At 34.4% G+C, this 13,015-nt stretch overlaps 3 protein-coding genes across 3 annotated transcripts; 1 reads left to right on the top strand and 2 right to left on the bottom strand.

Annotated features, from left to right (window-relative positions):
• The first annotated feature begins 292 nt into the window (after window positions 1–292).
• LOC108219250 (probable xyloglucan glycosyltransferase 12) lies at window positions 293–3,777 on the top strand. Its single transcript, XM_017392584.2, has 5 exons — window positions 293–1,406; window positions 1,497–1,805; window positions 2,100–2,390; window positions 2,491–2,604; window positions 2,747–3,777. The coding sequence occupies exons 1-5, from the start codon at window positions 633–635 to the stop codon at window positions 3,380–3,382; spliced, it is 2,124 nt and encodes a 707-aa protein (XP_017248073.1). The 5' UTR covers window positions 293–632; the 3' UTR covers window positions 3,383–3,777.
• A 3,775-nt stretch (window positions 3,778–7,552) lies between these two features.
• Window positions 7,553–10,805, bottom strand: LOC108216065 (AP2-like ethylene-responsive transcription factor CRL5). The gene is made up of 8 exons (XM_064092342.1): window positions 10,430–10,805; window positions 9,784–10,306; window positions 9,383–9,671; window positions 9,069–9,157; window positions 8,898–8,971; window positions 8,767–8,817; window positions 8,578–8,654; window positions 7,553–8,413 (listed from the first exon to the last, which is right to left on the bottom strand). Exons 5-8 carry the CDS (start codon window positions 8,939–8,941, stop codon window positions 7,779–7,781), a joined length of 807 nt encoding a protein of 268 aa, XP_063948412.1. The 5' UTR covers window positions 8,942–8,971; window positions 9,069–9,157; window positions 9,383–9,671; window positions 9,784–10,306; window positions 10,430–10,805; the 3' UTR covers window positions 7,553–7,778.
• On the bottom strand, window positions 9,331–10,529 carry LOC135152327 (AP2-like ethylene-responsive transcription factor ANT). The gene is made up of 4 exons (XM_064092234.1): window positions 10,430–10,529; window positions 9,784–10,318; window positions 9,589–9,710; window positions 9,331–9,353 (listed from the first exon to the last, which is right to left on the bottom strand). The coding sequence occupies exons 1-4, from the start codon at window positions 10,527–10,529 to the stop codon at window positions 9,331–9,333; spliced, it is 780 nt and encodes a 259-aa protein (XP_063948304.1).
• Window positions 10,806–13,015: the final 2,210 nt, after the last annotated feature.

A 13,015-nucleotide genomic window follows, 5' to 3' on the forward strand; every position in this document is an offset into this window, starting at 1 on the left:
TTTCTTAAAAATTAGATCCTAAGTTTTAATACAAAAACAAGAAAATTGAAGAAAAGTTTTGAAAAATATCCGATCAATTTAATTTACAATAGCTTATGATAAATACATAAATAAAGTGACATTAACTCAAAAAACTTTCTTAAGAAAATAATGAAATTATGGAAACAAAACCTGAAAAACGTGTTATAACTTTTATGTTAAGAATCTTTTTTCAAATTACAAAAATATAGTGTATTATTTTCCAATAAAAAATAAAAAAGACAAAAGCAAAAACAATGCGTGTAGTGTGTGTGAGAGAGTGTTGTTTTTCTGCAGCTGTAATTGAAGAGGATGAAGCTGTTTTGTACTCATCTTCCACCTCCATCCTTGTAAGAATTCCTTATTTAAAAACCTTCCCTTTTCAAATCCCCTCGAACAAATCATATTTATACTTACATATTTTATCTCTATAGCTCTCAGTTTCTTCACACGCGTCCATATCCTCTGCAATAATTCTCATTCTCGAGAAACGAGATCATAATCATCGAAATCATTCATCTGGGTCCTTCACATTTTCGATTTTTTACAACCCCATCTCGAAATCTTGAAATTTAGGGTCGATTTTGTCATCTGGGTCGGAGAAATATTGAGAAATGGCGCCGACGTTCGAGTGGTGGGCCAAAGAAACCCACAGGGGAACGCCGGTGGTTGTGAAAATGGAGAATCCGAATAACTGGGCCATGGTGCAGCTCGAAGGCCCATCTGACGACGATTTTTTGTTGCCGGACGGTACCGGAAATTCGATTTCCGGCAACCCCAGGTCGAAATCTCGCCGGAATAAAAATGCTAAGCAGCTCACTTGGGTTCTTCTCCTTAAAGCCCACAAAGCTGCAGGCTGTTTGACCTCAATCGCCACCGCATTGTTCAGTCTCTCCGCTGCCGTGCGCCGCCGTGTTGCCTCCGGGAGGACTGACTCTGATGAGTCGGAAAGCCCAGTTGTTAAGTCGAGGTTTTATTCATGTATAAAAGTGTTTCTTTTGTTATCTGTTTTATTGTTAGGGTTTGAAATAGTTGCTTATTTTAGAGGGTGGCATTTTGGTGGGCCAGATCTTCAGTTACAGTATTTATACACTTTGACAAGGCCATCAGTTGTGAAAGATGCATTCGATTTGATTTACTCAAATTGGGTGATGTTTAGGAGTCATTATCTAGCTCCCCCTCTTCAGTTTCTTGCCAATTCATGTATAATACTATTTCTTATCCAGAGTTTGGATAGGTTGATTCTGTGTTTAGGGTGTTTTTGGATCAAGTTTAAGAAGATTAAGCCTGTTTTAAAACACGGGGTCGATGATCTTGAAGCTGGTGATGGTGCTAAGGGTTACTTCCCCATGGTTCTTGTCCAAATCCCCATGTGTAATGAAAGAGAGGTGAGTGAGTTTTGGTCTGAATTGTGACAGCCAAATTCAATTTTTGTTAGATGTGTGGGCTTTGTTTTGATTTGGATTTTTGTGTTTCAGGTTTATCAGCAATCTATAGCTGCGGTGTGCTGTTTGGATTGGCCAAAGTCGAAATTGCTTATTCAAGTTTTGGATGACTCTGACGATCCAACTACACAATTGCTGATCAAGGATGAGGTGCATAAGTGGCAGCACGAGGGTGCTAACATTTTGTATAGGCATCGTGTGATCAGAGAGGGTTATAAAGCTGGTAATCTCAAGTCTGCAATGAGCTGCAGCTATGTGAAAGATTATGAGTTTGTCGCCATTTTTGATGCTGATTTTCAACCCATCCCTGACTTTCTTAAACAGACTGTTCCATATTTCAAGGTATTAATCATGTCTTGCTTCTTTTGTGGCACAAGCACAACTGAATGATACTAATCATACTATAACAGATGCATTCCTAATTGAGTTAATTTTATATAAGCATTTTTTTTTGTTATTTCTCTAACATGTGGCAAGAAATTGTTTAGGTAAATCTTATATTTGAATGTATTTAGTAAATAGCAGCCTTTACAATTTTATTTAATAATCAGGAGTTGTAATGAGAATTTTACGTAACTCTTTTACCAAACTCTGTTTTTGAATTTTCATGGTATCTGAGTAAGCCTTTATTTATAGGATAATGAGGAGTTAGGTTTGGTTCAGACGAGATGGTCGTTTGTGAACAAGGATGAGAACCTCTTGACAAGGCTGCAAAACATAAATTTGGCATTTCATTTTGAAGTGGAGCAACAGGTGAATGGAATTTTGCTCAACTTCTTTGGATTTAATGGAACTGCTGGTGTTTGGAGAATCAAAGCTTTAGAAGAATCTGGTGGGTGGATGGAGAGGACTACAGTTGAGGACATGGACATTGCTGTCCGAGCTCATCTCCATGGATGGAAATTCATCTTCCTCAATGATGTCGAGGTATATTAACGTCATCACTACATTTCATGCAATTAGGTCTGTGTTACTGGAAATTGTCCCGTATGTTGATCATTTTATTCTTAATATGTATGAATTTCAGTGTCAATGTGAACTGCCCGAATCTTATGAGGCTTATAGGAAACAACAGCACAGATGGCATTCTGGGCCAATGCAGTTGTTTCGTCTCTGTTTGCCTGATATCATCAGATCAAAGGTATTAACTTATCAAATCTTTTCTTCACACATAGGGCAGTTTTTTTGATTGAGTTCTTGTTTAGCTGATGCATTCAGTTTTAATTATATGGTTTTTAATTTATTATGTGATTGAATTGGTTTTTTATTTTCGATTGCTGCAGATTAGCTTATGGAAAAAATTTAATATGATCTTCCTCTTCTTCCTGCTAAGAAAGCTAATCCTTCCATTTTATTCCTTCACCCTGTTTTGCATAATCCTTCCGATGACGATGTTTATACCAGAGGCCACTCTACCATCATGGGTTGTGTGCTATATTCCCGCGACCATGTCATTTCTTAACATACTCCCAGCCCCAAAATCATTTCCTTTCATCGTCCCTTACCTTTTATTTGAGAATACAATGTCAGTAACCAAGTTCAACGCCATGATATCTGGTTTGTTTCAACTAGGAAGTGCATACGAATGGGTAGTTACCAAGAAATCTGGGCGCTCCTCAGAAGGTGATCTAATATCTTTGATTGAGAAAGAGGAGAAGCCTCTAAGATTCAACTCAGAGCCTGATTTGAATGAAATGCGGGAGGAAATCGAGAAGGAAATTAAATTGGAGCAAATTGCCTCTAAGAAAAGAAAGCACAACAGGATATACACAAAAGAATTAGCACTAGCTTTTCTACTCTTGACAGCTTCAGCCAGAAGCCTCTTGTCTGCCCAAGGAATCCATTTCTATTTCTTGCTCTTCCAGGGGGTGTCATTTCTTCTGGTAGGCCTTGATTTGATCGGTGAGCAGGTTGGTTAAAGGGAAAATGATGGCTCTATGCAGGGAGTATAATGTAAAAAAAAGGCTCTTCCGGCAATCCGGCTGTTGTAGATAATGAATCGAAGATTAAACACGGAATGATCTTTATTCACGAGTGAGTGAATATTGGCATGCAGGAGCTGCTCATGCTTGTTCACAATACTTTGTTTAAATCAAGCAACAAGGTCTTGCAATAGAAAGGCTGAATACCAGTAGACAAAGATGGCGGTAGAGGGGGCTATATAGATCAACAATGTTAGTACTCCCTTAATTTCCTTCGTACTACCAGGCAAACTCTATAATTCCATGTTTTAGTGATTCGTTTGTTCTTTAGTCTATTCTTTTGTAAGAACGGAAATGTGGTTTAAACGTGGAAAAACACAAGTTATTTCAGATTTCTGAAGTGCCTTATGCGAGCACACTAGCCAGAAACTTCTTTACGTTATATCCTCGAAGATCATAGTGGCTTGAGCCTTCAGCTTGCCCAGTGTTCTTACTTCTTAGTGTTCACATCTTCTGAACCACTTTTTCCTCAAATTGTGCTTTAAATTTGTGAATGTGCAAGTGTACTAAATTTGAACATTGCATCTAGGTTTGAGTTTATTTCTGTACATTTTGGTCATTTTTTTGACCTGTTCATCGATATTATAGCTGATAAGCTGAGTAGCTGGAGCCTCTCTTCAATGAAGTACAGAATACAGATTTTCCACTTATTACATTTGACAGGTACACCAACAACCAATTTAATTTTTAATTTTATATAAAAAACCTTGTGCTATAAAATTGCAAAGCCCCTAATAGACCTGTGGTCAGATGAGTTGTCCATAAATTAATTGAACAAGGTCCAGTGAAATGGACAGTGCATGAAGATGTACATATAATTGAAGTTTAGCAAATTATTGTTCCTAAATAAGAAATCATTTCCACGAGAGCTTTGTCTGTGAGCAGTTCTTTCCAAAGGGCTGGAGAATTTAACAATTTGCCCCATGTTTGTCTATGCAGAACTGACATTTTACCTAAATATGTCCTACAGGCTACAACCGTCCCTTTTTTCTGGTTTCCTATATTTATTGTCATTGTTTTACATGTTATGTCTTCTTAGTCTCGTACTTACAATAATTAAAGTTAAAAAAATAAAAAATTGGACGTGAGGGATAGTCCAACATGATCTTTAGTTGTCTAGTGAGGTTCGATTCTCGCATATTTTCAAATTTATCAATAAAAATGTACACTACTTTTTGGTCTTTGAGCTCGATTTATTATACTTCTCACGGAAATTTACATGTAGGGGTTCAGTTTCTGAGTTTATAAGTCACAAATAAAAAATTTAAAAGTTAATTTTCGACTTGTAAACCGAAATATTAGAAGTTGAAGATCTTATCTCTTCGTAGTGACTTATTTTATTTTATTTTTGAATTTTAATTTTACGAAAATATAAGAAACTTAAAAGATAGATAACTAACGGTTGACCGTAGCTTGTAGGTTGAAATTGAATTTATACTGATTCAAACAAAAACATAACACCTAAACCCCGTGCAAAAGTTAAATCATATTTATTTTTTTGACAGAACAAAAGTTAAATCATTTGTTTTTATGAGGATGTTTTTTACTCGAGATCCATTCAAATGTTCGTTTCTGTTACTTTAAATATTGAGTTATAGATCTGTCAAAAAAAATAAAAAAATATTGAGTTGTAGAGAGCGAAGTCCTGTCATCTTTGCAGACTCTTTCTCACTTTCCATTTTAAGTCAATTTATTTCCGCATTACATGCATTATATATTCAAAAGTAAAAATTGGAAACCAAAACTGGATAAATGTTTACAAGATCCGCAGTATCAATTACTCTAACATGGCAGGCTTCATGAAAAAGCGCAGCCCATGAACTATAGAATTGGGAGCCTGTCCAAACCTGGGCGGCTGGGCCAGACGTTGAATTTTGGAATGGGCCGAACCAGCCCACGAATTTTGACGGTAGAAGACAATTAGTCCCTCCGTCCCACCAGGTTCTTTACAGTTACCTCTTTTGGACGTCCCATCCATTTCTTTACATTACAAAACTTTCCCAAAATAGTTAATGGGTCCCACCACTTTATCACTTTTCCTTCCTTTTCACACTACTTTTACTCCACTATCTCTATTTTATATATTAAAAATCGATGGGTCCCACCACTTCACCTACTTTTCTTCCTCTTTTTCACTACTTTATACATATTTCTTAACCTCCGTGCCCAAACCCAATGTAAACAATTGGACGGAGGGAGTATGTCAAAGTGCTGCAACATATCTTTTTGACTAATGATAATTAGTCTATTTTTAAAATGGCAACTCGTGCACAATTATTCGATTTTCTCATATTCGGCGATCCCTGTATTGAGTGGACTCATGTTTCACTTAATCTTACCTGTCCGCGACAATTGAGTAATCATGTTTGTTTGACCAAACCAAAGCATTTCTACACGAATCTCTTTTCAATATTAAATTCTTATTCAGAATTAAAAACTTAGAAACAATATGTTGCTATTATGCTATATCGATTTTAACATATTGCCGTCAAAAATTAAAAAAAATTCTGAAAACAGGGAGAGTGCCCTATTTAAAATTCGCGGAATACATATTCAGGACGAGAAAATGTTAAAATATACTATATTTACTATATAAAGTGCGTAAATGAAATTATTTACTTATTCAATGCAAAAATTCTTCAATGAAATTTGAATATAACTATATATACATTACAAACTAACTTTATTCCGTGTAATGCATTGATAAATTTTAATATTTGATTTTTAAATATTATAAATTTTTTGATATTTAATAATTAAATGATCTAATTTTATTTTAAAGATATTTTTTGTAATACATCAAATTAAATAAATTATTAATATAATTTACATAAGTTCAATAATAAATTGATGTAATTTGTTTTGTATTATTATATTATAATATATTATTTAGAATTAAATAGATTTGCCTTCGAAAAAAAGGAATTAAATAGATTTTCAAAAATAAAGTGAACGGTGGTGTCAAATAATGCCAAATGCAAAGACAAAAATGTTGCAATCTTTTGACCAAAAATCTGTACCCTAGTCTTTGTAGCAAAAAAATGATGGTTGTTGAATGTTTTTTCCTTTGTGTATAATATGCCTTTCTTTTCCGTTTGTCCAATCAAATTCGATCCTCTCTTTTCTCTTTCGGTCCTTTTTATCAATTCCCCCCCCTGTTTTTTCCATATGAAAATTTCTGTTTCTAGATAACAGTTCAGTTTAATTTAAGCACCTATTTTGAAGCGTAGTATACGTGTGTCTATATGAATAATTTTTTAAATGAGAATTTAATACCAACTTATATTTGAAAAATGGTATTCTAAAATATTTGTCAAATTATTTGATCAATGTATCTTAAAATATTTACATGAAGTCAAACTGAATTGTTATTTTAAAGTAGACAGAATACTTTTCAAAAAAAAAAAAAAAAAGTAGATAGAATACATATGAAGAGGTTCCCGACCGAAAACATTGTATATATTTTGAATTTTTAATCCATCTTTTCTGCCACAATTTCCTCCTTGTCTGCAAAGGCCAAAAATTTCAAAGATTTCGCAAATTCACAATAATCTACTATATGCATTCATACACCACAGACCACAGTGGTGATTTCACGTGTGAAAGTGAAATATTATCGAGTAAAAGTGGAACCAGAAGTTTCTAATTATCCAAGGCATATTTTCTTTTCAAGTTACAGACAAAGTTGTAATTAGTCATTTTTATTTAAAAATAAAATAACAACTGTAAATAAAGTGGTAATGCATGAGAATCTTTCCCAGCTTTTTTCTAATTGTTTTTCCGAATAATTCAAGAGAATGTCTTTTGCCTTTGGAAAAAGCTTAACCAAAAGAATTGCAATCATTTTGTCATGCAGATTGAGGAACATGTCTGAGGGATGAACAGAGAGATATGTAATGCCAGTCAAAGCAAGAAAATTCACTTTCATTTTACATTATTGAGTGTCATTGAGCTGGTTTTGTACTTGCAACACTTAGAGAGTAAATCCAATCATTTTAAATAAATCCATACTTGATAATATTTGTAATGAAGGATTTTAACCAACTTTTGGTTCGGTTCAATGATATCTCACTCGTTCAGTTCACGGGATGTTGAAGATATTGAGTATGATCATGAAGGGACATAAGGTTCATTAGTTTGAAAAAAGGTCTGTTACATGGTTACAGCAAAACAGATGGTATGGCTTGGCCCCTAATGTCTTCCACTAACCATACTTTAATACCTAAATGCTAAATTCCTCCCCTTTTTCACCAAAATGTTTTCTCATGTTCTATTGTTCCTTGTCCATGCAAAAGGACAAGACAAAACATGCAACTAAAACAGGGAAGATCCTCTAGGGACTGTTACAAGAACCAAACACTGGCAAGTGAGCCATGGAGGTTTGAGCAGGCCTCATCTGAGCTCCTGATATCCAAGAGCTGAAACAAGGCTTATCAGGGCTCGCTTCTCTTGAGCTACCTAAACTGGTAACCAGAGACGACGGATCAGAGAAATGATGCCTGTCATCGGTCTTTGTTGATGATGAATCATGGAGCATCAGTTGTGTTGAGCTTGAACTCAAGGTTTCATCACTGATCAAATTTTGCAGGGCTACTGAGAAAGACAAGTTCTTGTCATGTCTCTGATTTTCGGCCACAGCTTCCACATTTTGTTGCTGCTGGTGTGGGAACTGGTTTAGCATCATTTTCCAATCTATACTTCTCCCGTTGTTGTCATGACTAGTATTTTGATAATTATTCTCTTGGCCTGGAGCTACTGAGGCTGGGATCACATATTCCACAATGGCCTCCGTTAACCTTGACTCTTCTATATCATTAATTCGCCTAGCTTGCTCTCCAGCAAGTAATGTGTCACTGGCCATGATTTTTTCAACGTCGTATTTGGTCATCTCAAAGTTTGTGACAGCTCCTATACCACGAAATTTTATTGCAGCAATGTCATAAGCTTCAGCTGCTTCTTCCTGGGTGCCTGAACCATCAAGATTATTTATAGTAACACATTTAGTTTGGAGAAAATCAGTAGAATTCATGTTCTTTACCGACTTAATTTATACGCAAAATATTGTATAATCTAAACCCCTACACTGAAGTTAACAAAGTACATAATAAAACAAAGCAGCGAGCAGGACTTACAGAATGTCCCCAGATAGAGGTCCTTGTTTCCTGCAACTCTACCAATTCGAGCTTGCCACCTTCCATGCTGATGATGCCTAAACGTTTATCACAGGAAAGCAATGAGCCTATGTATTAATACTTTAACATCAAGTGATTTATAATTTTATTTGCAGCAGCAACCATGTATTCAAGAATTTCGATACAAACCTTGTTACTCCTCTGTAAACTGAAGCGCCCCTAGAGAAGCCACTACTTCTCCTAAAAATAGAAGTGAAAAAATATACGATTAATTACCAAAGAAAACCAGTATAACCATCATCCAGATTTCAGTCTATTACCTTCTCAAGTGTGCAACATATTCCTGACGATTCATGCTGTTCATATCCTCGAGTTGTTGCTGGTAGCTCTCCAACTGTCAAAAAAATAAGAAAAATGAAAAAAAAATTACATTTCGGTACAATCTATATGCATTCAGTGAAAAACTTTCTTAAGGTTATATAAAACCATACCGGGAAGTTAATATGAGTTGCAGATCCCCAATACTTCAATGCAGCACAATCATAGGCTCTTGCAGCTTTTTCTTCCGAATCATAACCTCCTGAATCCTTAAAAATTTTAGTAACTTGAACAAAAATATTCATCGTCATATATTAGATGCCGTTTGGATCATGGGATTTGGACCGGCTTAACAGGAACGAAAATGAGATTTTAATACATTTTTGAATTGAAATCTCATACTCATTCCAGTAAACCTGGTTAAAATCTCATGATCTAAACGTCCCTCAGTGATTTTACTGCGAATACAATTATACAAATGACTTACCAAGATATACTGAAAATATTCACCACCAGTCCACAGTAGATTTGTAAAGCAAATATTCCCCCATCATATAAAAGCATGACAACAAAATAATTGAAAGTAATAGTCAGATTATTAAACATTGAGCAATGATGAGCTTTGTATTGAAGTCAAAAGTATGAACCAAAGAGGTGTGAAACATGTATATTTCATTTGTTATGTACTCTTACCTTGCCTTCCTTTCCTTGTTTGGCCTTCTTTTGTTGAACTATTGTCCCATAAATGAGCTTCATATCGTCCAGTCCATCTATGCCTAAGCAAGTTATCAAATTCCGCTAAATTAATTACAAGCCTATCCGCAAAAATGAAAAATATTGTCAAAACGAAAAAAAAGAAAAAAAAGTGAAAAAATGACTTGAACAAACCTTGTGACACCTCTATACTGAGATGTTCTTTGGCCGAAAGTGTCGATAGTTTTGCGATGAGAAGGTTGTTTTGTGCTGAGTTTAGCTGACCCTGTCCCCCTCTTCTTGGTTTCTATGGCCAAACAATGAGACTCAGTAGGTGAGATTTGAGTTGCAGGTGTGATACTGCTGGACTGTGAGCCAGGGCTCATAGACAAGCTCAAGCACTGTAAATCTCCATAGCCCATTGGCTCAACAGAGCTATGATCATGAAGCATGGTGTTATTTCCCAATTGTTGGCCTTTGAAATTCCCAGGAAAAAGATCATTAGTTTGATACATCTCATAGCAAGGCATCCCTGAGAAATACTGCAGATGTGCTTCTTCTTCTTGTTGTTGCCTTTGACTTTGATCAGGTTCTTGATCATTAACATTTTGGTGGTAATACATGTTGTCAAAACTAAGAGCCATGGCTTCCCTCTCATAGTTGATACAATGGGCTCCAATTGTTGCATTTCCTAACAAGTTTTCGAGTTTCGGAGAATCTGAAATCAACCCTTGAAGCAATAAGGCTCAAATACCGTCGAGAGTTCAAATTTTGTCAACAAATAAGTTGCATGTGTGTTTAATTATGAAAAAAAATACACATACATAGTAGACTACATTACCTTGTGAATGTTGTGATCTGGAAGGGTTTTTCATGATACAAAGAGAACCATCTGAGTTGAGAGGCATGACAAAAGAGTGAAAAACATCATTCATATTCATCTTTAATCTTGAAAATAATTAAACAAAAAGAACAAGGATAATAACAAGGAATGCTGGGAACAAGCCCTGCATTCTTCTATAGGGATCTGTGTGATAAGGAAAGATCAAGCACTTTAGTTTTTATGTTCCCTCACACTATACTTAACACAGATGTGCTATCTAAGATCTGTTTTAAGCTGTGATGCAAGACTTGAATATGGTGAGTAGGGGATTAACAGGAATATATAGGAGACTTAAAAAGAGAATTGACTAAAGGTATCTTGATTTAGGGAGTTTCGGATCACTAAATTTTAACCAAACACTCTTTTATATATCGCTCTCTTGTACGTTCTTTATTTCAAGTCGAAATTTCAAATATTGTCGATATTCACTAAAATTTTAAATCAAACACTCCTTCGCATATCGCTCTGGCACCCTTTACTAATAGTATACGGATAGTTGGGGATAGATTTGAAATCTACTAGCATTACCATCTAGTCACTTCATGCAATACAGCTCTTTAAGTGTACAGAGGCTGCAGAGTTCTCTCTTTTCATGCATTATTATTTCTACATTTGTTAAGCTAAAAGGAAAGTTGTAGGGCCGTCGTTTCTGACCATCAGATACTTACAGTTGCTCTCTTTATTACATTTACATCTCTGGTTTCAAATTCAAATTTCACCAGACTCCTGTGCTGTGCTGTGCAGCCAGGGCCGGTTTTTGAGGCGTGCAAGGTGGGCGACGGCACAGGGCCCCAAAATTATAGGGGCCTCAAAATTTAGAAATCAATGTTTTATTTAATAAAATTAAATTTCGAAAATGAATTTGAAAATTAAAAATTATATATTTATTTTAATTCTGTTTATTTATAGATAAATAATTACATAAATCTAATAGATTAGTTTATTATGTCTATTTGCATTTTAAATCTTTTATGTTGTATCTTTACTTTTTATATAATAATTTCTCTTTTATTAAATGTTTTCATAATGTTTTTTACATATGATATTTTTTCATATGTACTATAAATTTCATTCTTTTCAATGACATATAGATATATCTCATATAAATTCATATTAATTTTGTTTAAAATATTAAAATTACTATTATTTAATAACATTATTTATCTTATTTTAAGTGACATGTTTTAATTTTATAAAAAAATAATATTTTTATTATTTATTTATTTCTATAATATACATATTTTTTATTATTATTTGAGGCCTAATTCATATTATAGCACAGGGCCCCAAAATTCTCCCAGAAGGCCCTGTGTGCAGCTTAGATACCTTAGGCTTCTGAGAAAACATAACCATAAATGGGATGAGATGGACATGCATTCAAGATCCATATATTTACTTGGGTCAATTAAACATAAACATGGACAGTTGTATACAAGAGCATGTTTGGCGGACTTATGGTCCCGACTTTAAGTCATTTGCCACTTTAAGATGAAAATTATTTATTTGTGTAATATGTGATAATCTGATTTAAAATCAAAAATATGTCGAAAACTAACTTAAAATTGCTGAGATGTATTTTTTGTTCAACTTATTTTTTTTAATTAAAATAATTTCATTGCTCAAATAACTATGATATCAAATTTATTTTTATTATTAAATTTTTATTTATATCATAAATTATTTATAATATAAAATTATTCGAACAAATAATTTAATACACGAACTTATCGTCTCCGGTGATTTTAGAAGACCAGTCATGAATAGAAATTCAAAATAGATCTTTGAATTTAGTGGATCAGTATTCAGGTACTTCTGTACTTGCGTAGTTTGTAATAACTGAAGGCCCAATGCTCCATCTGGTGTGGGCCGAGGATTCTCATTTATGACCAGCCATGCATTCCTTAGCAACTTTAGTGCTTTAGAATTGAGATCCACTACACTTTTTACACTAATAAGTAATCGGAATAGCCAGCAATGTAACAAGACTGAGACATTTAATAATAACATTTTCGAACATTTTTCAGGATTTATCCGATTGACGATGAAATTTGCAAGTTTTTCTAGGAGAGTGCGACTTAAATAATTTGTTTACATTTTCCTCAACTTAACCCGGATTTCTGCCGGGTTACAAAGCAGTAAAGCATATGCTGATTTCAGACATGCAACTTATTCTTATAGTGTATGTTGAGGAAACAATTGATAAGATTATACATATATATATTTTTTTAAATTTAGTCGTTTTCAGTTAGAGTTCGAACTTTGAATTGTAGTTCAATACACTAACGGCAGATGTAATAATCTATCCCTTGTGCCTCCATCCCAAGATTTACAGGATCTTAATCAAAATTAGTTTCGTAGTCATAATCTATATATATTTTATATGGGTTTTATGTTTCGAGCTCTTTCATGTAAAAAACTTCTTACGAACGTCTTGTCCGTCTATAATTACTAGTATCTTGTGCCGTACATGATACATCAGGTCAGGTTTCAATGTGTTCATGTAATGTGCTGATTGAGCTATGAATAACTACCTCCGAATTTCAC

This window comes from Daucus carota, chromosome 4 (assembly GCF_001625215.2).
Source record: "Daucus carota subsp. sativus chromosome 4, DH1 v3.0, whole genome shotgun sequence".
NCBI lineage: Eukaryota > Viridiplantae > Streptophyta > Magnoliopsida > Apiales > Apiaceae > Daucus > Daucus carota.